Here is a 27367-nt window from a genome sequence, read left to right on the forward strand (position 1 = left end):
GCCCCTGCCAGGCCTCAAAAGGGAGGGACCTGGCCTCACCCTCCAGCTCTCCATCAGGGCCACCCCTGCCCCATGCACAGGGTCCTCCTGGACCTCAGCACTCCAGGCTCCTCCTGGGACCACCCAAAGTCACATGGGAGCTAGAGGGCAGCTGGGGCTGGGTTGGTTGGGGTGGAAGGCTGGGACCTCCAGAGGCCCCATGCAGCACCACCACAGATGTCCCCATGTAGGCAGCCACATCCGGCTCCATGGGCCAGGCGTGTGGTCTGCATTGGACACACACTTCTCCTCGGACGCCGCTGTCAGCCCAGCTGGCAGGGGAGGCTCACGGACGTCAGTCTTTGTGGCTGGGGGTGGGCCGGGGCACCATGCACCCCTGGTGGCCACTACAGTGCTGGGCTGAGATGGGCCGAGCTGCCCAGGCTGCACCACCTGTGTGGCTGGCAACTCCCTTCCTTCTCGAGGCCTCCATGTGCCTGTGACTGGGCAGGGCTGCACCTCCACAGCCACCCTGCCTCTCACCGTCCCCAGTACCCCCAGCCTGAGAGGCCACAGCTTAAGAAAAGAGCTCTTTATTCCACATCATCCGGTATTTTTACACAAGTAAAATAAAATGCATATTTCTATATACCGCGATCCAGGTGGGAGGCAGCGTTCTGGAACAAATGCTGCACTACACCCTGTAAACATGACGGGGTGGAGATGGAGCGGGGGGGCGGGAGCGTCCGTTAGGGAGGGCCTGCCACCCGGTGCTGGCTGGCGGCATGGAGGGGACCCCATATGTACATACACCTGGCTACTGAGAGAGGCCTCGCAATTGGGGGCCAGTCAGCAGGGCCCAAACACTGTCCAGAGCACCAGTGCGAGGCCCAGGGGTGCAAGGCTGCAGGCGAGGCTGGACAGGGCGCCTGAGCCCTCCACGTCGCCGGCCCCGCCGCCCCCACTGCCCGCCTGGCCCAGACGGCACTGGCTGCGCGTGCGGTTCTTACGCGAGCAGCCTGGTCTCCGGCGAGGGCCTGTGGGGGGTGGCCCGGGAGGCTCAGAGTCCTCAGGCCGCAGCGCTGTCAGTGGGGGCTTGGCCGAGCCAGGCAGGGTCCCGAAGGGGGAGTCGTTGATGTGCCGCGGGCCGGAGCCATTGCTGGGCATGCTGTCGCCGGACGGTACACGTCCCTTGAGCGCATTGCCGGCCGAGGCTGGACTCCCAGCCTCCAGCACCGAAGCCTTGTCCGTGGCGTCTGGCTGGCAGCACTTGGGCAGTCCCAGGGGTTCCTCGTCCGCAGGCCCGCTGCTCCAGACGGGATGGGAGGGCCTGCTGCCCACGGTGCACCCCTCCAGGTCGGTGGGGGCCAAGCGCTTGAGGTCACGGCCGGCCAGGTGTGGGGGCAGGCTGCAGGGCAGTTCGGACGAAGAGCCTCGGAACTGCTGCAGCCAGGCCCAGAGCGGGCGCGCCCGGCAGTCGCACACCCAGGGGTTGTCGTTGAGCCGCAGGTACTGCAGGGCACGGAGGGGCGCCAGGGCCTCCGCGGGCAGCACCGAGAGGTTGTTGGCGAACAGGTAGAGCGTCATCAGGCGGCCCAGGTCGCGGAAGGCGTGCGGGTGCACGCGAGCCACGCGGTTCTGGTGCAGCAAGAGGCGGTCGAGGCTGTGCAGGCCACAGAAGGCGCGCTCGGGCACACTGGGGATGCGGTTGCCGTGCAGGAAGAGGTGTGTGAGATTGCCCAGGTCTCGGAAGGTGTCGTCGGGTAGCGCCTGTAGCTTGTTGTCCTGCAGGTAGAGGTACTGCAGGGCGACCAGGCCACGGAACAGGCCGGGGCCCAGCTCCTGCAGGCCACAGCGGTCCAGGTGCAGCGTGTGCAGGCGGCCCAGGCCATGGAACGTGGCGGGGTCCACAGTGCGCAGCTGCGAATTGTCACTGAGGTCCAGCTGCTCCAGGAGGGCCAGGCCAGCAAAGGCGGCAGCATCGATGTGGGCCAGCGTGTTCGAGTGCAGCCACAGGATGGTGAGGTTGTGGCAGGCGCGGAAGCTGGCGGCCGGCACGTGCGCAATGCGGTTACCATGCAGGAAGACACGCTGGCTGGCGGCCGGGATGTCAGTGGGCACGGCCTGCAGGCCTTGCTGTGGGCAGCTTGTTGTCACCTTGGGCTCGTTGTAGCACACACAGGCGCCTGGGCACGGCGCTGCCACCTGCCACGCCTGCAGCCACAGCACCCAGGCCAGCAGCCAGCTCCCTGAGGGCAGAGGAGGGGGCAGTTAGCAGGCTGGGGGTTATCCAGAGACTTGGGATTGGCCCTTGGGAGGGGCTGGGATCTCAGGTGCTGGGATTCCGGCTCCACCCGCCATGCGGAAGCTACTGCACCAAAACCTGCCAGGGGGTCACCTGTTCCACACCAGGAACCTCGCCCACAGACGCCCCCGGCACTCACACCCACGAGCTAACGTGCCTGCACCCCCCTTTCCCACGTTGGGTGAGCAGGGTCACTGCTGGGGCCCGCTTGAAGGCCTCCTGGGATGGACACTCATGCCTGCAGAAAGCTCCTTGGGACTCCAGCGAACACAGAGGCCCCTGGACCTGCTTGCCATCACTGTCGGTCCCAGCGCGATCCCTGGCCTGTCTCCTGACCCATAGCCCACAGGCCAGGCCGGGAGAGAGGCCCTTGGCAAACACCTGGGCACCAGGCTGGCTGAGCTCACGCAGAGGAGCCCTGAGCCAAGGCTTGGGCCCAGGCCTGCCCACAGTTAGCTGCTGGGCTTCCAGGAGCTTCCGCAGCAGCCCCTCCCTAGGGCGCCCTCAGGGGCTGTGGCTCAGACCCCCGTGCCCTGCCCAGGTCCCCAGAGCCCCTGCAGCCCCAGGGCTGCCGGATTCTGAGGCCTCACCACTGCAGGGAGCTGTGCTTTAAGGAGGAGACTGCAGGGGCCTTGGGGGAGCCGGGAGCCACAGCCCCCAGCGGCCTCCTGCAGGATCTGGGTCCCCAGGAAACACTGCCAGGAGCCCCAGGCTCTGGAGCAATTCTCCCACCACAGATCAGGAGCCTGGAGGCCGAGGGCAGGGCAGGAGTGCAGGCCGGCCGGGGCTCAGAAGAGCGGGCGCAGCAGCCCCCTTCAGGCAGGGGCTCCCTCCTCCACACACTCTCCTCGGAGCAGAGCAGCTTCCAGCGCTTCCGCTTCCGGACTTGGCAGGAGAGCACCTCCTGCAGCCTCCTCCCCTAGGCCTCGCTCTCTGCTTGATCCCCTCCCCACGGTGAGGAGCTGACTTCTTCCCCGCCAATCACTCCCTGCACAATACCAGTTACCTCAACCCTCCCACCCAGACACACTCCCCACGGGTTCTGCCCAGCCCCGCACAGTCCCTCCCCCATCGGGGGCCTCACCAATGACCTCTCTGGGCAGGAGACCCCTGTGGGGTGCTGCGTCCAGCCTGGTCTCACCGGCAGGGACACACGCCCCAATACTAAGCTCATTGTCTGTCATTCAACCATTAGAGCCCCCCCTTTGAATGTCGAAGGTTATTTCCTCCTTCGGGAGTGAGTCGATTAAAACGTGAATCCCTCTGGGAGGGTTATGGCTTATCAGCTAACACTTGAGTTATCAGCTAACACCCGTGTTGACAGCTAACACCCGTGTTGACAGCTAACACCTGCGTTGACAGCTAACACCTTCCTTGGCAGCTAGCTAAGAGCGGGATTCTGCAGACATGCGGCCGGCTAAGTGCTGGGGCGAGAGCCAGGAGGGAGGGAGGAGAGGACCATGGCCCAGCTTCCCCCACCCAGAACCGTGACCTCTGGGCCCCACCCATGCTGTGACCCCACACACTGGGCCTTCTCTGCTTGGGCCAGTGCAGATGCTCACCCCAAGCCCAGAGTCCCAGCAAGCTGGCACGTGCAGCGGTCACGAGGGATGCACCCTCCTGGACTCTGGTCCCCAGGTCCTGGGAGCCCCCGCCCACAGCTTGGGGGCCTCCTCTGTGCTCTGCCTACCGCTGGGCTGGGCCATTTGTTGGCTGCCAGGGACACGGCAGTTCCAGGATGGGGGTCCAGAGAAGCAGCCCAGCCCAGGACCCCCCAAGCCTTGGTGCCCCTCCCTGGGCTGGCCATGCAGGGGAGGCCGTGAGGGGGCGCCTCGGTCTGCTGACACCCTCTTCCGGCTCTCTCCTTAGGGGGCCTCCTTGGGAAAGTCGGGCCTGATTATGCCAGCTCCCACCAGCATCTCACCTGCTGTTGCGGGAGGTACCTGCACTACGAAAACAGCACTTCCTGTCCCTGACACAGTGGCAGAGGAAGACCTGACACAGGGTGGGGTGAGACCCCAGGAACTCACTCGGCCAGGCTCTGGACCCCACCACCACGGGTGGGTCATGTCCTCAATCGTGCCACATCACAACTGTGCCATGTCACCAACTGCACCATGCCATGCTCCTGTCCACACCACTGACTGGGCTATGTCAGCAGCCACCCTCATGAGAACACCCGCCACATCACTGACAGCTGTGTCCCCGCCACACCCCAGCCCGTGGCTCCCGGGCCTCTGGCCTTGGTCTGTCAGCTCGGCTGCGGTCAGGCCAGTTGACTTCACCAGACCCGCCAGCTCCTCCCACCTCCAGCCCTCCCCAACCCGGGCCCCCAGGAGGCCATGAGCCACGTGCCTGGGGCTATGCCCACTCTAAGAACGCCCCAAGCGAGACTCCAGGGCTGAGCCACGCCGTGGGGGCCAGTGGCAGAGCAGCTGCGTGGCTCAGCCCTGCCAGGAAGCTGGCATTGGGCGCAAAGACACAGCTCTGTCCCTGCCGAGCCAAACGCTTTTGGGACACCAACTTCTGAGGGTCGGTCCCTCCACAGTAGCCCTGCTGTCAGCGGCATGGCTGGCGGTGGGCTTTCTCCTTGCTGCAGCCACAGTAATCGGCTCCAGCCCGGCCCCTCTTGGGGCCTGCCCGCTGATCTCTATGGCAACCCCTCTGCTGAGCAAGCAGAGGGGGCGTCTTTTTATGAGATAATCAAACCCAACTTTGGAGTGTGGCTTCACAGTCATGGCAGGAGTCCTAGGGACACGGGCAACCCCACCAGGTAGTGGGAGGGCGTCCCCTGACCACACCGCATGGGCTGGACCTGGTCACTCACTTGACGCCTCCCAACCCTAAAAGGTCTCCCCGTCCTCTCCCCGGGCTGTCCTCCCAGCCCAACCCATGGTCCCATCCCCTTTCGGTCCTCTCTGGCCTCTGCAACCCCTGAGCCAGAAGGCCTTTCTGGCCTCCAGATCTGCACCCTCGAGGGTCCTGCCCATCTGTCGGATGCCCCGGGCTGCACCCTGCCCTGGCTGCCTCTCCTTCCTCTCAACCCAGCCTGCCTATCGGCTCCAGCTGGCCGCCGGCCTCCCCTCGGCCCCACTTCCCACTCGTGCCCAGCCTCCCTGGGTCCCAGTTTTCAGTGAGCACCCATGGCCAGCTCGCTCCTAGGTACATGTGGCAAGAAAACAGCCCTGCCACAACTCCAGGTCTCACTCACGGAAACCATGGCAAGGCACCTCCAGGCCCCTGCAGCCATCACAGTCCCACACCTGGCCACCAGGCCACCTGAGCTTTGCACAAACCCAAACCAGTCCCTTTCCCGTCATCCCTGTGACTTTTTTTCGCTCCTTCTTTCCTCAGGCCTCACCACAGAATGGCCAGGGCCTCCTCTAGTGCTCTCCCCATGGAGGGGCCCACCGGGTCATGGCGAAGGGCTCCCGCCTTAGCCCAGGTCTGGCTCAGGATCAGTGGCTGGGGCATGAGGACCGAGGTTGGGGGACGACCAGCCACTCCCGCCTGGGAGGATAGAGGGGGACAGTGACTGGATGCTGCTCAGGGCTTCTCCCGCTGGGGCAGCCAGATGGGGCAGGAATGACAGCCGACAAGACCATGGAGCCAGAGGCCTAGGAGGCTGGGGGGCGCCAGCTGGGGCTGGCCCCGAGGGGCACATGCATCCTCACTCTGCTGCAGCTCCTGGACAGCAAAGGGCCCAGGTTCCCCTTGATGGTCACCGCAAGGGGGGAGGCAGGTGGAGGGAGGAGGGAAGGAGAAGAGAAGGGAGGGAGCCAGCGGGGGCGGGTGGCTTCTGGGGACTCACCAGCAGCCGCGGGAGCCAGTGGGCGTCGGGCAGGCGGCTGCAGAGCTCAGCAGCTCAGGGGCAGGGACTGCTGGAGGCTGCAGGCCAGGGGAGGTCTCTGGTGTGTTCCCTGGCCCTCGCTGCTCCCGGGGCCCCCAGCCCGAGGTTGAGGTCCAGAGGGTGCAGCTCCCTGAGGTCCCATGGGGACGCCTCTGCCCCCCCAGGTGAGGCCACAGAGACAGCACGGGGCTGGTAGCTTGAGAGGCCCAGGGCACAGGCTTCGTGACCTCAGGCCTCCATGCTCCTGCTGCAATGGGGCGGCAGGAACACTCACTTTGGAGGTCATTAAGTGGGTCCACCGGCTGTTATGAAAAGGTGGAATTCAGAGCTGCATAAGAATCAATTGTCTCCTCAGCATCGTGAGCCCATTTTACAGGCTAAGAGACTGAGGCAGCGAGCGGCTAACCCCTGGCTGGCTCCCACCCAGGGAGGTCCAGGAGGAAGGGTGGGAGAGGGAAGGAGGCACACTCAGCCCAAGCCTGAAGAGCAGCCACGGTGTGGCCCTTCTGTAGCGGGGCGCTGGGGCCCACGGCTCCCTCCTGTGCCATGGGTGGCTGGGAGGGGACATCTCCAGGAGATTCTCAGCTGCTGCCCACCCCCTCAGGAGGCTGGGGTCAGTAGGCTGTGGAGGGGGTGGGCAGCTATAGCACAGCCAGCACACGGGTCGGCTCAGGACCCTCTGGAGCACCAAGAACGTCCCATGAAGGGTCACGTCACAGACTGCAATTACAAGGCAGAACAGGAGGCCACAGCTCAGCACACTGAGGCCAGAAATAGCTCTGGGCGGGGGTGGGGGGCCGGTGTCCTCCACAAGACGCGGAGGGTCAGGGCTCCCCGGCAGTGCTGTGCTCACACCCTCCCCTTCCGCTAGCGACTGGCTCACCCGCCCACCCCCCCACGTCGTCCATCTGGCCCCCCTTCACTCACTTCTCACACTTCACCACCCACATTCCGTCCGTCCTCTGGTCCACAGACACGACGGAAGCAGTGTGCATGCCCATGGCATTTCCTGGGCCCCTTCCCTAGCTCCAGGTGCAGGAAGAGGAGGGTGACAGCAGCTCCCACGGGGCAGCCCACCCTCGGGGCCCTGCATCTCCTGGGGGCGTAGTTGCCAGCCCCTGGAGGCCCCGCTCCTTATTGATCTTCTTGGGGTGGTGGCTGCAGGGGCAGGTCCAGCTGGCCGGGTTGATAATGGGCAAGGTCATCCTCCACGGCAGGAGGGTGCTGGGCCCAGAGCTGAACAGTTCCAGGCCAAGCTGTGTGCAGTGGGAGAAACTGAGGCCCAGCATGGGCAGAGCTGGCAAGACCAGCCTCCTGACTGTTCTGTGCTGCCTGAGCCCCTCTGTCTGCTGAACTCTGTGAGGGTCTAGTTTATCGGCCCATTTTACAGGTGACGAAAATGAAGTTCGGGGGGACCACTTGCTTGCAGCCCCAGGGCTAGCAGGATTCCCACCCCCACGGTGCCCGGTCGCTGAAAGGCCTTGCAGGGCAGTTAGGGTTAAAGCTCTCCACCCCCACCTTACCCATCACCCCCACCCTGAACCCAAGCTCCAGTGCCGCCCCAAATTTCCAGCCCACACAGCAGCTGGGAGGGCAGCCTAGGCCCCTTTTGAGTTAAGGAAACCGCGGCTGCAGGGGAGGGGCCCAGCCTACCGGTGAGCTGGGGGCCCTGGACGCACAGCTTGCCCCATGGTGCGCTTCCAAGGGGCGGCCTGTGGTAGGGGCTGCACTCACTCACCCAACCCTCATGTGCTCACTCAGCAAACACACAGGCAGTGCCTGGGCCAGGCGCTGCGCTGGGCACCGCAGGCCCGAGACCAGGATGCAGACCTCGGCCCGTGACACTTGTGATCCAGGAGGGGCTGATCATAGGCGGTCACCCTGCTGCATGGCATGCACCACATGGGGGATTTAAGGGGTCCTGGAGTCCTGAGCTGGCCCCAGACGGCAGGGGGATGTCAGGGGAGGAGCCCCAGAGCCCATTGCCAGGGCGAGGGTCCAGGCAGGCTCTCTGATGGGCAGGATCCTTGGCCTGGCAACCAGGCCTCGGGAATTACCCTTGGCCAAGGCGGGGCGGCTGGCCTGGAGGCTCTGGAACCTTGCCCTGTCCAGCCCACGTATCTCTACCTGATGCCCACCTCCCTTGGCCCCCACCCCAGGGAGCTCGCACAGGGAGCTGAGGATGCCAGCATCTGGAGGCTGCCCCCGACCCCAGTGCTCCAGGGCCTCAGCCAGCGTCCCCTCCCCAACAGGAGACTGGCACCCCTCCATCAGGCCACCAACAAATGCCCACTGCCCAATTACCTGGAGAATTCTGTCTCCACAACTAGCTCATCACAGTCCCTCTGCTAATTCAATCCAGCGGCCAGCATGGGCTCAAGTCCCCAGAAGACACTCATGAGGAAGCGGCCGGTGGCTGACATGCCCCTGCCCTTGGGGGCTCAGGAAGGGGGTACTCCCGGTGTTGGGGCCTGGGCACTGCGCTGCCACACTCACCACCATGCCCATCCACCAGGCCTGACCCCTTCTCACCGCCAGCTCCTGTCCAAGAGGGGGTGCCTAGCCTGGTGGGGCCAACAGCACTGGGTCCTGCCCTCCCCCCAAATCCAGGCCAGCTCCTGCTGGGACCCTGCCTCTGCTGCCTGCACGAAGCTGACCATTCTTTTGAGGTCTAGAGCCTCAAACTCCAACAGGGCAAAGTACACACGCAGGGCACACACCCTAGGAATGCACACTCGGGGTGCACTCTCAGGCCTTTGGCTGCTGGGGCCGGGGTGGATCAGGGCACAGGGGTTGCTGTGATAGACCAGACAGACACAGAAGCCCTCCCAGGTGCCAGGGCAGGAGAAGGTCTGCTCTCCTCTGCTGTGGGAGAGCACGGAAGGCATGTCCCCACATCCTCTCGAGCCCTCGGCACTTGTTCACGACGAGGCAGACTGGCGGCCTCTGCCCAAGCAGGATTCATTCCGCTGTGAAGAGACAGGCGCAGGTCTCGGCGGCCCCCGTCTGCTCGCCCCCCGGGATCAGCTCCAGCCCAGAGGGAGCGGCTGACCTGCAGCCACCTGAGTGGTCCCAGGACAGCCAAGCTCTCACAAACACTCCTCACCAGCGGGGCTCGGGCCTCTGCGACGGGTTTAACATCTGCAGGGGGGTGGGGGCAGCACCTGCCAAGACCGTGGAGAAGCCCAGTGTGGCCTGGCGAGCGCCCCGGCCTAGACAAGTGGGGAGGCTGGTGCTTTCCAGGGCATGAGGGTTTCGAGAGGCCGCAAATGACCCTCAGCCCGAGACGCTCCCATTGCAGTCACCACCAGCTGAGGCCAGCGCACCGTGTCCAGGTGACCAGAGTGAACTCTTGTCAGAGCCGATGGGCCCTCGTGCCCCTGTTCTCCTGGCATCTGGCAGACCAGCCCGCTGGCTGTCGCCTGTTTTTGTAAACAATGTGTTATTGATGTGCGGCGGCACCTGTGTGTCTCCCGTGGCTGCTCTGCGCTCCTGCGGCAGGGTGGAGTGGAGACGACTCCTGGCGCGGCTCACAGAGCTGCAATGATTTAGTATCTGGCCCTTTAGAGAAACAGTTTGCCGACTTGGCTTGTGATGGGAGCACAGCAAGCCCCTGCTGCGTGTGGGTGTTGCCACTGGCACCCTCACAAAGGCCCCACAGAGGTCACTCGAACCTCCACCTAACGAAAAGGAAACCACGGGTCAGAGAAGGCCACTGTCCTGCCGAGGCCACATGGCTGGGGCGGACAGGCCAGTGGCATCTCATGGGGTGGTGAGAAGGTGACTCTGAAAAGCTCTGCAGGTCAAAAGAAAAACAATCATTTTGCTAAAGATGTTGCGGGGAGGCTCGCAATCAAACACGTCAAAGAGGACAACTTAAAACACCGCAGCCAACACTGGTCGTGAGGAGCAGAGGGCGGACGTCCCCAGAGAGGAGGTGCTGACTGCGGCCCCCGCTTGCAGGATGACGACGACACTTCAGGGAGACGAATCTTGGGGAAGGTGGTTTTGGGGTGGGCAGAGGGGTCTCTGGGCCAGTTCAACTGCCCTGGGACCTAGCGCCCTCCTCTAGGGCTCTGTGGCCAGGTCATGCCCAGGGCAGCTCGCTGACCCACTAGCATCACACTGCCCGCTTGGGCTGGGAGGAGGGGACATGGCAAGTCAGTTTTGATGCACTTCCCAGGACATTGAGATTCAGTCCAGGATCTGGAACAGAAAGTAGTCTGTGAAGGCCCACGGTCCTTGTCACCATCATCGTCATCACACCAGTCATGTGCAAGACCCTCACGTCACAGGCAGCCAGGAGCCGGCCGGGGGCAAAGCCAGCCTCATGCAAGGGCAGGGAGCCCAGAGGCCAGGGAGTGGCGGGCTGGTGCTGGGCGGCCACGTCCCAAGACACCCCATTCCAGCATCACTGCCTTGAAGCTGCACAGGAGCTTCTTGGATGAATGTGTCTCCAGGGAGGCCCTGCCAGTCCACCACTACCGCCCAGCCTAACATAGCACGAGAGGGGAGGGAAAGGAGGAGGAAGGGGAGCGACGGGGGCCCTCAGCCTCCTGGGGTGGACCAAGGCACAGACTTCCCTCATTCCTGGAGGTTTCACCACATCCCACGGCACAGTGAGGGGGTGACCGTCTACCTCCACTCCTCAGACAAGGGCACTGAGGCTTGGAGAGGTGAGGTGACCACAGGGCACCAGGGAGACCCTGAGCCCCAGAGATGCACAGAGCAGAGAGGGGCAGCCATTCCCCCTGCAGCGGGCCAGCTGTTGAGACCCCCATGCTCTGGGCTCCCTGACCCCCCACAGTGCTTTGTCCTCGGCCTAGGCTTTCTGTTCCTTGGGCTGGCTGAGGTGGGCCCTGGGGTCCGGTAACCCCAGGCTCAGATGCGGACGCTGTACTCCCTCACCTAGTGGCTGGGGAAGCTGCCGGCCTGCTCTGAGTCTGTCTCCACACCAGTGACATGAAGATGACAACAGGCCAGCACCCACCTCTAGCCTGGAAACCCCACTGGGCACCCCCTCCTGGGCACTGGCTCTGTGGCCTGTGTCCTGCCTCCCCAGAGGCTGGGGTGGGGCCTCTGCCGGTCTGACCTTGGTCAGCCCCATCTCAGGTGAGGAGCCCAGGGGGGTGGGGCCCACCGTTCAGGAGCAGCACCCTGGGGCCATGCTGATTGCTCTGCTTTGGGGCAATCTCCGGGCGCTCCCACCTGCCTGACAGCTCTGCTTTGTCCAAGAGAGGGCAGACTGCGCTGCAGGTGAGCCTAGAACCACCTTCCCACCTCAGCAGAGCTCAGCCCGGGTGGAGCGAGGAGGCTCAAAGACAGGCCTGAAGCCCCCGACCCACCCCCTGCATGGCCCCGCCCACACTCAGCGTGGATGCAATCGCTGACGCTTCTCATGCAGCACTGGCACACCCAGCGGTCCCCTCCCTGCCCACCAGCCACCCACACTGGAGACAGAGGTTCTCCCCCACTCCTGAGACCCAAGATGATGGCGATGGAGCACCACTGGGAGGGGCAGAAAGCCAGGCGACAGGGCTGCTCCCGGGGAGAAACACCCACAGAAAGGGTCTCCACCACTTGCTTCCGGGCGGGCGGGGGCGCCATGCGGCTCCTGCCTGATCACCCAAAATGTTGACAAGTCGCACTCTCAACAGAGCATCTAAGCAGCTTCAGTGCTTCCCTGTAATGTGACCAGAAAAGCAAGCGTCTGGAAAATGCGCCAGTGCAGACAAGAGGGAAACCGACTCTGGAGGAAGCAGGGACAGTGCAGGGGAACAAGTAAAAATTAGGAAAAAATCTACTCAGTGTCCTTATAGGGACAGAGGAGGATTTACAACAAGAACAGGGTGCTATGAACAAGGAGCCATCAGAAAACAAGAAGAATGCCTGGAAGTTAAAAATAGAATTGCTAAAATTATAAAAAATCAATAGAAGGGTTGGAAAACAAGGTCAAGGAAGTCTTGCAGAAAGAAAAACAAAAAGAGAAAGAGAAAAAAAAATGATGAGATTCAGAAGACAAATATAGGTCCAACGCCTGTCCTAGGGGAGTTCCAGAAAGAGAAAATAGAAGGGAAAAAAGTTATCACAGAAATAATACCAGAAAATCTCCTAGAGCCGAAGACTCGGCCTCCACTGGGCAAGGGCCACACAATGGATGACAGTCACAGCGCAGTTTCTGGCCTCTGGGGGTCAAGAGAGGCCTGAAGCTCTCGGGGGAAAAGCAACGCGGCATCAGACTTTTCCACAGCACACTGGACGCCAGAAGACAAGAAAACTGCAATGGCTTCAAAACTCTGAGGGGAAAGTATTTGCAACACGGAATTCCGGACTGGGCTACTCCAGCTTGAATGGATTTGCTAACACACAAGGACTCGCAGAACGATTCTTCACTGCGCCCTCCTTACAGAGTTAGCTGGGGATGTCCTTCAGCTGAAACAAGGACATAAACCCCAAAAGAGGAATGCATGGGGCCCAGGAAACATTGGGTGATGAAAAGAAGTCCTGGGCAGCTGTGAAGGGGCCACAGCATGCCTCACCCAGGGGGGGACAGCAGAACAAAGGCCTGGGGTAAGACCTCCGCCAGGTAAAATGAGACTCAGTAGAACGCCTGAGGTGGAGAAGAGCAAGCACATGAGGGTGGCAGATGGGACAAGAGAGAAAAGACAAAGTCAACCGTAAAATCCAGGAAAAACAGAAGGCCATACAAGAGCGGGAGGGTCACCATAGTACCCTCCCCTACCCCGTGGCAGGGTGTGAAGTGCATTTATGTGACCTGGGTTGGGAAACACTGGTTATGAATTTAACTGATGGTAGTGAGACAGCACGCTGGGGAGTGTGCTGGAGAAGAGGAGCTGGGGTAGGAACAGAAATGTGAAGGTAACCACTTGGAAAAACAGGGAACAGGGCAACAGCGGCTGCCTTCAAGGAGGCCTGGGGCGGGGGCACAGCAAGCCGATCTTCCAGATCAGCCTCCAAGGGCTGGGTGCAGGGTTTAACTTTGAGCAAGATATGGTTGACCACAACATTATCTTTTAAAAACGACTGAATATTTGGCACTGAAATCTCAGAAATAGAGATAAACAATGAAAAAATAAAGTGTATCTGCCAGAAGGTGGAGATGAACATGGCTTAGAAGCAGGCATCTCCAAGGTGCAGGAGGAGAAAGTGGGACCGTGACTGCTTGAGCAGCACTCTCGGTGGCCTCCAATGATGCTCTTTGGCACTTTGCTCAGCCGAGAGTGGCCAAGGTCGCCCCGGATCTCCAGCGACACTCTGGGCTCTTGGCTCCAGAGGCCTCTGCAATCCAGACACTTGAAGGGACAGCTCCTGGCCTGAAAATCCAGCTGTGTGCCCGGATCTTCCACAGCCCCTCACCAGGACGAAGCCCCTCCCGGCCCCTCCTCAGCCCCACCCTGCCGCCAGTTCACAGATCCAAGCCCCCCACACCAGACTGAGGACCCCCGAGAGCAGGGGGCCCAGCGGGCAAACCCGTCAGGGGGCTGCCTGCACATGGGGCCTCCGAAGCGGAGGTCTGTGGCCCCTGGGGAGGGCTCACCCTGGCCTTAGCAGAGCGCAAACAGGCTTCCCTCGGCCTCTGCAAGAGCCCCAATTGCGTTTCTGCAACCGAACCCGGGGCATGCAGGCAGGGGCGACGAGAATAAATAATTGCTCTTTTATTAACGAGTGATAAATTATTCCTATATGATTGTGTGTGATAACTCTTGCTTATTTGAAATCAATTTGGGATGGAAAGTGTTGGCGGCTTCTCACCAGCGAGGGTGGGAGGACCAGGCGCCGCCGCTGCCTCCTGGAAAAGCAGGTCAGTGTATTCCGGCTACTTCCTGAGGCTGACGCGCCAGGCGCTCCTGGCACGTGGAAGGGGGTCGGCTGCCCCGGGGGCGGGGCCTGGGAGAGTGGCCTCATTTCCTCAGCACTGCCCCCAGGACGGGTGAGGCTCCTGCAAGGCCTCTCCCCATCCCCAACCCCTGCTGGAAGCTCCGAAAGAGGCCCGGCCTACCCCACCCACCAGACCCAGGGCACAGATGCCCCCTGGGCTGAGGAAGGGTCAGACCAGGGAAGGAGCCCTTGAAAGCCCAAGCACTTGCTGGGGACCACCACAGGCACCGGCAGCCAGGGTGGGCCGTCAGGGTCAGGGGGCAATCTGTAGCCCCCACGTAACCCCGAGGACCGGGCAGCCTGACCTTCTGCCCCACAGAGGATATACCCAGCGTCGGCCAGCCTCCCTCGGCCCCCTGCCCAGGCTGACCACCGCTCAACTTTATCAAGCCTGAGAAGCCATTTGTCTTTTTCCTAAAAATGTTTCTAATGATTTCACAACACCCCAACACAACAGGGTTGGGTCTGAGCACCTGACAAATCCCCAGGGGTGGGGGCACTTCAGTGGACCCACTCGTAGAGTCCCCGACCCCCCACCTCTGTCCAATGCCAGGGTGCCCGCTTCACCCCACACCTTGCTGGTCAACTTCATAGGCCTCCACGTTGTTTGTTTCTGTTGGCCGCCCCCTGGGCTGTGGGCTCCACGAGGGCAGGACCGTGGCTGGTGACCAGCATACAGTAGGTGCTCCATAAATGTCTGTCATGTGAATGCCAGAAATGTCCATCACTAGGGGCAAGCTGCAGGCTTTTCGAGGCTGTGGAGATGGCATTCCTGGAGGGTATCCAGGCCCAGGAGAGGGACACTCACATCCCTGTGGGGGACATCTCCCTGAAATTCATATGCTGAAGCCCTAACCCCCAACATGATGGTGTTTGGAGGCGCGGCCTTGGGAGGTGATGGGGTTTGGATGAGGTGAGGTCATGAGGGTGGAGCCCCATGATGGGATTAGTGCCCTATCAGAAGACTCCAGAGAGCTTGTTTCTGTTCTCTCTGTATGAGGACACCGCAAGAAGGCGGCTGTCTGCGAGCCGGGAAGAGAGCTCTCACCAGAACCAACCACGCTGGCGCCATGATCTCAGACTTTCAGCCTCCAGAACTGTGAGAAAGAAACGTCTGTTGTTTAAGCCACCCAGTCTGTGGTATTTTGTTACGACAGCCTGAGCTGACCGCTTTCTTTCTCAAAGCTCTGCTACTTTTCCAGATTCTCCACAATCCATACGAACGGGTGGAATGGGCAGTGTCTGAGTTTGGTTCTGCTTGGTCTCGTGTGCTGACCCTGGACGGGGCAGCTCTGCTCCAGGAAGGGTTGATGAGGCTGTCCTCGGGCAACGGGAGCCCCTGCACGAGCCCCGTGCTGTGGGGTCCCTGCCCACATGCTCGGCCCCACAGGGAACGGGAGAAGGCCAGGATTTCGGGCGCTGGCTCTGCCTTGGTGGGGCCTCAGGCGGGTCTCCCAACTTCTTGGAACCATTCCCTTGCCCAGAAAATGCAGATAACGAGGCCCACCACCCCCCAACAGTTGTGTAGAGGCCCTCGGCTGCCGCAGGGCCGGCGCACGGTGGGTGCACGCCCTGGGGGAGCACCCCAGGGGCACCTCACATTGCTCCCAGCAGGGACCGCCGTCCCCATCTGACAGAGAAGAGGTCAAGTCATAGCCACAAAGGGCATGCTGGGACCTGATGGAGATTCCTTACATTCACATGACAGGCCTGATCCCAGACCCTGATGCTGGCATATGCACTGGGTCCTGTGGCTCCCGCAAGCCTCTGCTCAGGCAGCACCTGCTTTGGAATGCCCGCCACACTCCCAGACACACCCCCCTGGAAGGACTCTTCTCCCCAGAGCCCCACCACACCACCCCTCAGAGGCCGACCCTTCCCAACCGGTCCCCCTCCCACACCACAGCCTCGCCTGGGGTGTCCAACCTCAGACCCACCCCGCACCCTGGACTCAGCCCCGATGGGGTCACTGCGGGAGCAGGTGCACAGGCAGAGCCCGTGGAGCTTGGCCAGAGTCATGGCTTGTGGCTCCACCACGGGGTACTCGGCAGGGAAAGGGCATCAGCTAGGCCCAAGGGTCCTGCGTGAGTGACATGCTGGGCGGGTCTTGACCCCGCCTGGGCCTCCGGCCAATGTGCGGTTAGTGAACAAGCTGGTGTCAGGCACCTGGCGGGAAATGAGCTGCAGGGGCCGGAGTGTGAAGGCCTGCAGCCCCTCCCTCCCTAACTAACTCCCACCACCCACCAGAGGAGCATACTGCCCCCTCCCCCAGGGCCCCTTGTCACTGATGAGGACGGTCATGCTTATATCAGGCTTCCTGTGATCTGGGGGTGGGGGACAGGCAGCCACGGCATCGGAGAGGGCTCCGCAGGGGCACTGACACAGCCATCCATCCCCTTCCCCCAACCGCCCGCCTCGGGCCACCCAGGGGCCAGGCTGCGGCCCCAGCAGCCGGTGAAGACTGGAGTCCATTGGGGCTACCATCTGTCTTGGCCATGACGGGTCCTCTCGGTGACAGCCAGGAGGTATGCAGATGGAATATCTTTATGGGGAGAGTTTTTCTTTTGCTAATTTTTGAACAGGAAGCTAGATACTTGTCATACCTGTCCCTGTGTCAGCCTCTGCCTGATATAAATTGGGGCTGAGGCAGGCAGATGAAAGACAGCCTGGACACAGCCGGTGTGCAGGGGCCATGTGCCACACGACCGGGAGCACACAGAGCAGCAAGCTGGCCTCCCAGTGGGGCCGGGGGAGGGGCATCCCCTCCACCTCCGTGGCCTCCACCCTGTTTCCAGCCTGAGATCCCAAAGCCTCTCCCTCTGCTCCCCTCTTGGCCCCCACAAGCTCCTCACCTGACCCCCATCTCCCTCTCCCTCAGCCCATGGACCTGGGGCCATCCCAGCGGCCCCAGCCACCCCGCCTCATGCAGCAGGACGTCTCAGCGTCTCCAGGCTTCTGCTCCTGCCAGGAGCACCCCCTTGGCCAGCAGCTCCTGTGCCTCTTTAAGGCCAGAGGCCAGTGTGGCCTTGGTGGGGCCCTGTGGGGGGCTCAGGCTTCAGGGTCCTCACTATTCTGTTGGCACCCAACTAGCAATTCTCTCTCCTAGGGACCTCGTGGGCTTTGGGGTGTCTCCCCAGGACATGGGGGGCCTTGGGGGAAGAACATGTCACAAGAATCTAGGGGTCCCTGCTGCTAGAAAGCATTTGCTGAGAGAATGGAGAGAAAAGCAAGTGGCCCTCGGGGACCTGTCCAGGGCTCCCTCTAACCCCCACCCCGAATGTGCATCTTGGTGCCCAGCTAACCCCACCAAGGGCAGGGAGGTCCTCCCCAGCGGACACTGGCAGGGTCACCTGCCAGGCCATACTCAGGAACCACAGCCCCAGGGCCCCCTAGTCCCTCCATCAGCCCCTGTCATGTGGTGAAGGCCAACCATGTGGTGGGGTGGGGGACAGTGAAAGTCCTGCTGCTTCCTCAGATGGCCCTGGGGATCTTGGCCTCCACCCCCAAGGAGACTTAAGGGTCCCCACCAGGCTCACTGGCCACTGGCCACTGCCTCACACGGCCTCATCTCTCAGGGATACGCTGGGGAGCCGGGGGCGGGGGACAGCTAGGAGTGTGACTGGCCAGCTCTGTGCTCTCTGAGGAGGAGAGGGGGCTGGATGTATCCTGCCAGAGCACGGGGGCTCAACCAGCATGGACGGAAGGAATGGACAGTGGAAAGCGTGTGGGAGGGACCTTGGCAAGGCTGAGAAGGGTGGCGACAGGGTGGGGCACTAGGACCCCCTCCCAGGTTCCTGGCCAGGTGCGCGATGGAGGCAGCTGGGAGAGCCGGGTATAGAGTGGCCTGTGTGACCTTGGGCCCCCACAGCCCTCCAAGGACTGCTGTGATGTGGTACCCAGAGCATGCTGCTGGCCGGCCAGGACTGGCCTGTCTCTGGAATTCTGTTTCCAGCCACATCTTTGGGGATGGGAAGTGCTTCTGGGCTGGAGACCATACCCAGGGGGCAGGTGGCCCACCTCCCACTGCCTGGACCCCACCCTGCCCAAGGACCCGGCGGGAACACGGGCCGTCCCTCCCACCGCACCACAAGGCTGGTGTAAAGTGACTACTTGTGTGGCGGAAGCCTCCACATGGCGAGGCAGAGGGACTTGAATTTCCTTCTAAGTCAGTGCGGAGTTCCTGTGGCCAGGCTCAATGCCCACCTGCCCGGACCCCCGCTGGGCCTCAGGCTCCTTGCAGAGAGTGGAGACCCCTCCACGGGCCCCAGTCTCCCCTCCAGACTCCCCAGCCGCTGGCCCTGCCTGGACCCTCATTGCAGAAGGACGGAGAGAGGAGCTGCGGGCCCAGACAGGGGCTCCTCCTCTGCGCTCCCCAGGCTCAGTAGAGGCTCCTGCTCCTGAGAGCGCAGTGGGGCCCACGCACTCTTCCCCACCCGTCTGCCTGAGTTCCACCATAGACCCCCTCAGGGCAGAGCAGCTGGGAAGGACTGGGAATCCAAGGAGGCCCCTGGTGGGGGGCCCACTGCTCACTGAGGGCCCTGAAAGCCCCATCAGCAGCCTCTACTCCCACTGCAAGTTCCAGCCCAGGGCAGGAGGGTCTCACCTGAAGGGGAAGGGGCCCCAAGAGCGGGGACAATCAAGGTCCCATGAAGGGCTGGGCCCTGTGGGCGGCCTTCACCACTGACTCCTCCTTCACAATATTTCGTGCAACAGAGTGACTCGCCCAAGTGCACAGCTGGCTCTGGGCTAAAGCCCAGGGGGTCCCAATGGCACGCAGCACCTCCCCGCCCCCGCCTGAAGGACACCCCCCAGGTCGGCCCACCTGCTCGCTCTCCAGACCCTGGCCTTTGCTCATCAGCCCTCTTGCCGCCCCCCAGACAACTGGCCTGCGCCTGGCGGCCAGTGGCCATGCCCAAGGGCAGGGTTGCCAGCTCCTGTGTCCCTTGGGAGCTGACTCAGGGTACTGCCTGTCAGGCCCCCCACCGTTCATGGCTCCCTGCACCCCGGACCCAGGCCTGGGCTGGACGTGGGGACGTTGAGATGGGGAGACAGACACAGTGCCCGCTGGGCGCTGGGACCAGGAAGCCAGGGCCTCCCCCAGGGAGAGTAGAAGAGCAAGTTCCCCAGTGAGACGCCCTGGCCCTGAAAACAAAGAGGCCTCATCCAAGGGCAGACGTGGGAGGGCTGAGGCAGTGGGGCCTGGCTGGCAACATGTTTTAGGAAAGCATCTCAGTGCCCGAATGGAGGACGAGGTGGCAGGCAGGGAGCTGTGGGTGTTCGTGGCCGTGGGCCTAGCTGGAGGCAGGCCCTCAGTGAGGGATAAAAGGGGATGGACAGGGAGCAGGTCACACTGGACACTGGACTTACCTTTGGGGATGGGTAGAGGGAGGTGACCAGGACCCTGGGCCTTGAGCCCGGATATGGGGTTTGGAGGAGCAGGTGGTACAGAGGTGTTCACCACCGGACAGGCTGAAGCTGAATCTGGGGGACCCGGGACGCCCAGCGGAGTGGAGCAGGGAAGACAGATGTGGAGCTGCTGGGAGGCGGCAGCCTAGGGGCCTGAGTGCCACCTCCCACCCAGCCACACGGCCCACACACAGCAGGGGGGCAGTAAACTTCACTAATCAACCACTGGGACTGAGAGCTGGAGCAGAACTGGCGACAGGCCAGGCTGAGGCCTCAGGGCTGGCCCTGTCGGGGTGGGCAGGGAGGCAAGCAAGTCTGGGGACTGTGGATTCTCAACTGGCCTTGAGCCCTCCCCAACTTCCACGTCCACTCCTGCCCCTCGCTCTTTACTGAGCACCTACTGTGTGCCTGGAGCAGGCACAGGATGCCACAAGCCAGTGACCCACCCTTGCTGGCCCTGCATGCAGTCCCCACTCACCTCCCCCAGAGCCCGGCACCCAGCATGCCTCGGACTTGGAGCATTTTCCCACCCATGAAGGCGCTGAGCAAGGAACACCACCTGCGGTCAACAGCCGTGGATTACAGATGAGGCCTCTGGTGACCAGGAATTGGCGGGTGCTGCCCAAGGTCACACAGCGAGCTGGCACTGCACAGGCTGATCCAATGGCTGCCCAGACTCGGGCTGCAGGGGGACTTCTGGCAGGTCCCCAAGCCCACCCCATCTGAGCCCTGGCAGGAAACGAGCAAAGGCAACATCTCAACAAGGTCACCAGGCTGGGACAGACTGAGGACACGGTGCTGGGCCCAGGTAAGCGACGGGCAATCCGAGAGGGCTCCCAGGAGGAGGTGACGGGCCTGGAGCCCCGCCTTGGCCTGAGCCCCTTGGTACTCCACTCCCTTCCTCCATAGGCCCCTCACCCAACTTCAGGCTCAGCCTGACATTTCCCGTGACATTTGCTGCAAAGAAATAGAGTCATAAACCCAAAGGTTAAATTTGCACATTGCCTCACACTGCCAGGAGAATCGTGGTCCCCCGCCCACCAGGGGCCGTGGCTGCACGGCTTGTGTGGGATTGCCCACCCATCCCTGGGGCCCTTGCTGGGGGCCCAAAGGTCCGCCTCCCAGGCCCTCTGAGGAACCTCAGCCATCATTAACCAAAACGGGTTCCTGGGCACAGCAGGACCTGCGGTGTGTGGACAGCAGCAGCCGTCAGAGAGGCCCCGCCCCACCTTGTGCAAACCTTTGGTGAAGGAGCTCCCTCAGCGCCACTCCACCCAGCCGGCTCCACACACGCGTGACCACGAAACCCTCGTTCAATCCCCACCAACACTCCGCAGAATTTCAATTCCACAGAGCATGAACGGTGATGGCCAGTTACAAACAGCTCAGTGCTGGCCAGAGAGCCGAGGAGAACCCCAGCTCCTGACACTCCAGGCCCCTGCACCCCAGCTCCGTCTCACCACCGGCCCAGCTCCATGTGCCAGGGGCCTGAATGGGGCTTACCTCCTGCTAGGCCCCCCTGGGCCAATTGGGGACCCTGGTCTCTGCCAATGCAGCCCCTCCCCCCAGCTCCTCCAGGATGTCTGCCCACAGCCCCCCCTTTTCGCTCGATCTCCTGGGCCTGGCTGCCCTGTCCTGGGGGGCTGCATCGCCCATCTTCTGTCCTCTCCCAGCAGGGCAAGGCAGCAGGCCCCCTGGGGATAGGACTGTCAGGACGTGGCAAGCGAGGGCAGAGGCTGTGAGAAGGGGCAGGAGAGAGGCGACCTGAAGCGCCGGCTGCACACGTGGCGATCCTCAGAGCCAGAATCCTGACAACGCAGGCAAGCTGATTCCACTTACCACCAGTGAGGAACTCAGCCTCAGGGACTGGGGAGAGGCCCTTGGAGCACACCCCTAAAAGGTCAGGAGGGGTGGAGATCAGGTCCCGCCTCCGCGTGAGGTGAGGGGGCATGTGGCCATGCCCCCGGGGCACCTGGCAGGGCCTCCACTGAGGACACGTGGGGGCACATGCAGAGTGCATCTCTGGGTGTCCAGCTACACAACTGCCGGGCAGCGTGAGAGGCCAAGGCAGGCTGGGATAAAGAGATGATGGCGCATCCTCAGGAAGGGATTCACACACACCAGGACACCCATGATGCACAAGAATAGTTCCCGATGTGCAAAATGTTTAAAATACAGTGACAAAAGAAGAAACTGCAGCACAAAGCAGTCGGTATGGGGGGACCCAGCCGGGCCCACGCGCTCCAGGGAGAATGCAGGGTGCAGGGGGTGTGGACGGCGTGCCCACCCTCTGGCTGGGCTTCCATTTGCTGCTCTGTGACCGCCTGTCCTTTAAAGCATTTAGGCCTATAAATTCAGGAGGGCAAAGATCGCATCCCTTTATTTGCCTGGCTCAGAGTAGGGTCTGACAGGCTAGGAATGAATGACTGACTGAGTGAATCAATGAGTGAGTGAATGAATGGGTGTCTGAGCGAACAGGTTGTCAGGAGCAAACGCAAGGTCTAGGATTGGGCTGCTGGAGGGAGTGGGAGCAGCCAGGCCACAGGGCGGGGGACACTGAAGGCTGCAGAGGCTGGGCCTTGACTGGGCACGCGGGAGGCCGGGCCTGGTGCTGCGGCACGGCTGTGAGGTGGGGTGGGGGGTGGCCAGGCTGGTTCCTATGGACCTTGAGGCCCAGGCTCAGTGGCCACAGAGGGTCAGAGGCCAGGGCCACCAGGCTGGGGGTGGGCAGCATGAAATTCACTGACCAGGCACAGCCAGGAGCCAGGAGCCCTCAGGACCCCCATGACGGAGGCTGGGGGCAGAGGGGTCGCTCACACACACACAGACTCCCTCACACACTCGCACTTCGCTCACACACTGCCTCCTTCCCACACTCGCTGACACACTGATTCCCTCACACAAGCATGCTCTCCCTCCATTCGATTCACTGAGGGACTCCCTCCTCATGCTGTTCTCCTGACCCTTCCGGATGCACAGACTGAGGTTCCGTGGAGGCTTCCTGGAGACCGGCCCGGGAGAGCAGGAACGGCGGCCCTTGGGGGGGCTCTCTCTCTCCCACCAGCTGGCCCCTGCTGTGCTGCACCACCTGCCTTAGACGTCCATGCCACAAGGCCAAGAATTCAAGCCCAGGCAGGGCACGAGGAGGGGCCGAGGCCAGGGCTGAGCTGTCCATGGGGGCAGCAGAGGGAGGGGGAGGCCAGGGTCCAGATAGTGTGGGGGAGGCTCGGCAGCACATGCCCAGCCTCTCACAGTCTGTCACTTGAAACAAAGCACAGCAAACAAACCTGGCCCTGCCAAGGGCCTCGGGCCAGCCCTCAGCCTCCTAGGACAGGGGGACTTGCCCCTTGCCCTCCAGAGCTGCAGCCCACCCTGTGGTAGGGGTCTCCTACAGACCTCCACAAGCTCTCTTGCTTGTTCAGACTCTCCTCCCTCAGCCCTGTCCCCTACTCTCATCAATGACCACAGGGAGAGGGCCAGTCCCGACAGAAGGACCCCCAGCCAGCCGTTAATCTTCACATAGGGAAACTGAGGCTCAGGGCTTCTGCTGGCTCCCTGCTGGTGGGGGGCAGAGCACAGATGCTGCCCCAGCGTGGCTGTCCTCCACCTCCTGCAGGGCTCTCCCTCCCTCTCTGCCCCCCATTTTCCCACCCCCTCACTCTAACTTGCCTGTGTCTTCTATGGGCCTTCATTTCCCCATCTGCAAATGGGTAGGAGGGAGGGGTCTGGTTGGCAGTGCAAGGGTTCCAGGAGGACTGTCCTGCGTGGGAACTGCTGACAGGGTGGGTGGTAGTGTCCTGAGTATTTTGAAGGCAGAAGCACTGGGCTCAGACTCCTCGGGAACCTCGGCCTTGAAGTGCCCCCAACAACCCCTGAGGGAGGCCCAATTACTGGCTCGTGTCACAGGTGAGGAGACCGAGGCACAGAGAAGTGAACTGTCACATCCCAGGTCATACACGAATGCGTGGCTGAGCCAGGACCCACATCCAGGCCATTGTTCTCCTGCCATCCCACAGCCTGCAGCCAGGGGCTGGTGCTGACCACCACCTGCTCGGCCCCTCACATGGGCGCTAGCTCCTCCGCACCTCGACTGGAGCAGGAGTGGGAACAGTGCCCACTCTACAGATGGAAAGACTGAAGCTCAGAAGAGAGGCGTGGCCAGCCCCACTGGCTGCCCCATCATGGGGCCCAACCTCCAGCCCCCTCTCTGTCCCCACGCCACCCACATTCTATAAGGATAACCTGCTTGTTTCCATTCTATAGACAAGGAGACTGATGGTGGCTGGCGGAGCAGGCGGTGTGGCCCTGCCTCTCCGAGCCCTGGCCCCGGTCAGGAGCCTCACCACAGCGAGAGCGGGTCACCAGCACCCTTACCCCAGCTCCCCACACAGCCCCTGAGGCAACTGACACACCACAGAACCCCTCACCATGAAGGCTCCCGCCACGGAGAAACCAACGCACCGGGCACAGGGCCTTCCCGGGTCAGCCGCAGAGAGGGCACAGACCTGCCCCCGCTGGGCCCAGTGGCAGTGGCTGCTGAGCATGCAGGGGAGTCTGGCCTGCTTGTCATGGTGTTGACCTCGAGGTCTGAAAAGGGCCTTCCCTGCCCAGGTGAGCTCCAGCCCCCACGGCCGCCAGTGCCCAGCAAGGGGAGCGGGGGAGGGGCGGCCGGAGCCCCCTTGGGCACACCCTGGGCTGGATGCACTGAACTAGCCCCCAACACACGGCCCCATGCCCCTGCCTCAGATTGAGGCAGAACCCGAGGAGAGCCCACCTGGGCACACAGGGCCCCCCACACAACTGGAGGCAAAGAAATACATGCTGATATGCCCACAGGCACATATGGTCACGCGAGCAGAGACACACACGTGCAGATGCACACCAAGTTACAGACACACACACACACACAAGCCCAAGGGGCTGTGAAGGGGAGACACCCAGGACATGAAGGCAGGCGGACAGAGGTGGGCCAGCTCCTGCAGCTGGTCTCTTACCCCTCTCTCTGTGAGCGCCGGCTGCCCAGAGCCTCCCCCCAACACGTGCGCATGTAGGCACAGGAGTGGATCCTGCTGAGGGGCCCCCGCATGTGCCAGGCATGGAGACCACAGTAGGCACGCTATGTGCATGCATGTGTGGCTGTGGGTGTGCAGGCGGGGGCGAGGACACAGATGTGTGCACCCTCAGTGTGTGTGCGAGTGCACACTGGGGCAGCCTGGCATGCGTGTGCACATGCGGTGTGCAAGCGTGCAGCCCTTATAGACATGTGCACGTGCAAGGAAACGTGTGTGTAGCCTGCGGCACCGTGGACATCAGCAGAGGAGCCCCGGTGGGCACCTGGGGACCACCCTCTAGGCAGGGCATGCCCAACGCCCCCCCCAGAGGGAGGTCACCCCCCCCCAGCCCCCACTCTCAGGACCTCACATCAGGTAGAGGGAGGGGTCCCACGAAGGCTGCCAGGGAGGGAGTGCTTCAAGCCCCACCACCTCTCCCCCCTCGGCGGCGGCCCACAGGGGCCCTCACGCTGCAGATGGTGGGTGCTTGGCTGCCTCCTCTCATTGCCCGCCCTGCGGGGGACAGCGCTGGGCCGGCCCCGCCCCCCACGCCCTCTACTGTCGCCAACGCCCCCATTCATCCCGCTGCGTCTTGACCCCAGAGAAATGAAAGGTCTTGAGCCGAGTCCACCGGGCAAGGGTGGAGACGGTCCGATACCCCGACACCTGCTCGGTAGCCACGTTTCGGCTAACCTGCTCATTAACCCCTTTGCGGTCGGGGCGCTCCGAGGCTAGACCCCGCCCTTCCAGCCGGCAGCCCCCACTCCAACCCCGGACCAGCGTCGGGGGCCACCCTGACCCGCCGCCCCCGGCCCCGCCGCCGCCAACTTTCCCGGAAAGCGGCAACTTTTTCTGCTGCCGCGGGCTCCGCCCTCCCGGGGCCGAGGCGCCCGCTGTCCCAGCCAGCGGGGCACTGCGGTGGCCCTCACGGCGCCCGGCGACCCTTCTGCCCGCTTGCCTCAGCCCCGGACGCGCCCTGCAGCTCGGGGAGGGCCGCCCCCGCCCACCCCTGCCGCCGGGCACTCACCTCCAGCGGACGCCCTCTTCATCTTAGGGGTCGGGTAGGGCGCGTCGGGGACCGAAAGTCGCGTCGGGGCCGGCGCCCGTCTCCCCGCGGCCGGGTCCGCATCCAGGCGTCGCCGCTCCGGCCCGGCCCGGCCGCGGGACAGGGCTGGGTGCGCTCCGCTCCGCTGGGCGCCTGGGCAGCGGGGCCGCGGCGCGCGGGGCAGGGCAGGGCGGCGGCGCGGACTGGAGGGGCGCTCGCAGCGCGGGCCGGGCGGATGAATGTTTTATGGGATCATGTGGTTTGACGCGCGAGGAATCCGCCCGGTCCCCGCGCCTGCCGGGCGCGGCGGGGCGGGGCGGAGGCGGGCCGGGGCGGGGCCTCGCGGCGGGCGGGGCGCTCACCTGCACGCGGGCCGGGCGGGGCGGGGCGCGGTGGGGACCGGACGGAGGGGGCGCGGGCCGGGGGCGCGGGCCGAGCCGCAGGAGCGCTCAGGCTGGCGGTGCTCCGCCGTGCGGCCCAGACAAAGGCGGCGCGTTTCTGAAGAGGCGGCGGCCCCTGCAGGCGGCCGCGGGGATGGCGGCCCGGGCCGGAGAGGGCTGAGAGCGTGCATCTCAGGGCGTGGCGGCCGGGCTGGCCCGGGTGTGGGGGTCACCGACGCGGCCAGACACCGGTAAGGGCTTTGTCCTGAGGCCTGAGGATCGCGGGGGGGTTGGGGGGGCGGCATCTCTGCCTGGCCTACTCTCTTCCTGCCTCAGTAAATCCTACCCAGCAACCCTTTGCTGGAGTAGGATGGCTCCATTTTTCAGTTAGAAAATTGAGCCTCAAGCTCCAGAGACTTCCGAAGCCCCCCACCCATCTTTGTGGCCCTTCCCTGCACCACCCCGGGGAAGGGATGCAGGCACAGTCCTGCCCCTACCCCCGCAGGTGTCACCCATCTGTTGCCTCCCGTAGAGTGGGGGCTCCAAGCTCAGGAGATTCCCTTCAGCCCTCTTGCTTAGTACTCCCCACCCGCCACAGAGCCAGCCCAGGCTCTAGGACCGGAGAATCCGATGACCCTGCACCCGACATGCACCCGGGCACAGGCATCCCACTTCCCTCTCCTGCTTGGGGCTCTCCTTGGCCTCACAGAGAAGCTCCAGGTGCATCCCGGAGTCTTCAGCCAGGTGCCAGGCCAGTGTGCCTGCAGGCTGCCCTGCACATGGAGGTGCACTGGGAGCTGATCAGCTGGGCCTGGGCCTCCTCAAGCCTGCCCTGCAGGTGAGAGGACCACATGGATGTGGGACTGGCTGGCAGAGTTGGTTCCAGTCTGTGGGATCTGACCAGGGCAAGCCCTGGGTCCCTCCCTGTGGCTGGAGCATCCTGGCTGAGGGCGTGGTGGTCCCCCTGGGAGCCCTAGCCAGTATGATCTGGTGACTGGGAAGGCGGGAGCACGCTGCCTCGCCTCCAGACTGAGCCTCCACACTGCGGAGGTGGCACTGGGAGAAGTCAGCAGAGTGCAGGGCTCTCAGCCTGCCAGCCTCGCCAAGGGAGAGTGGGGACCTCTTTGAGCCCAGTGTTCCCATCTGAGCACAGAGTCGCAGGCAGCCTTGTGGGGTGGAGACCAATGAGGTACCCATGCTGGCCCTCTGGCCTGGTGTGGAGGCCGCACTGCCCAAACCTCTCTGGCTGCTGCACTGTGGCCCTGACCACACCTTTGCCTGCTCGGTCCCTGTCAGCTGCATCCCAGCCTTGGTTTACCAAGGAGTACGTTCGATTCCCAGACACACAGGAGGTAAAGTGGAACCCAGACGCCCCAGCTCCTGTGCACTTGCTCCTGCCCCCCCCGGCCATGCACTCACTGCCGCCTCCCCAGTGGGTGCTGGTTGCTGAGT

At 63.1% G+C, this 27367-nt stretch overlaps 2 protein-coding genes across 4 annotated transcripts in view; one reads left to right on the forward strand and one right to left on the reverse strand.

Annotated features, from left to right (window-relative positions):
• DGCR8 (DGCR8 microprocessor complex subunit) overlaps nt 1-27367 on the forward strand; it is a 238031-nt gene that overhangs the window by 163614 nt on the left and 47050 nt on the right. The window lies entirely within an intron of this gene.
• RTN4R (reticulon 4 receptor) lies at nt 557-25798 on the reverse strand. Its single transcript, XM_058532210.1, has 2 exons — nt 25518-25798; nt 557-2228 (listed from the first exon to the last, which is right to left on the reverse strand). The coding sequence occupies exons 1-2, from the start codon at nt 25537-25539 to the stop codon at nt 829-831; spliced, it is 1422 nt and encodes a 473-aa protein (XP_058388193.1). The 5' UTR covers nt 25540-25798; the 3' UTR covers nt 557-828.

The sequence above is a fragment of the Diceros bicornis genome, chromosome 35 (assembly GCF_020826845.1).
Source record: "Diceros bicornis minor isolate mBicDic1 chromosome 35, mDicBic1.mat.cur, whole genome shotgun sequence".
NCBI lineage: Eukaryota > Metazoa > Chordata > Mammalia > Perissodactyla > Rhinocerotidae > Diceros > Diceros bicornis.

Coding starts and splice junctions, on each gene's coding strand:
- RTN4R (XM_058532210.1), bottom strand. CDS start 25,539: ATGAAGAGGGCGTCCGCTGGAG. Junction 2,229..25,517: donor GAAGAGGGCGTCCGCTGGAG/GTGAGTGCCCGG, acceptor CTCTGCCCTCAG/GGAGCTGGCTGCTGGCCTGG.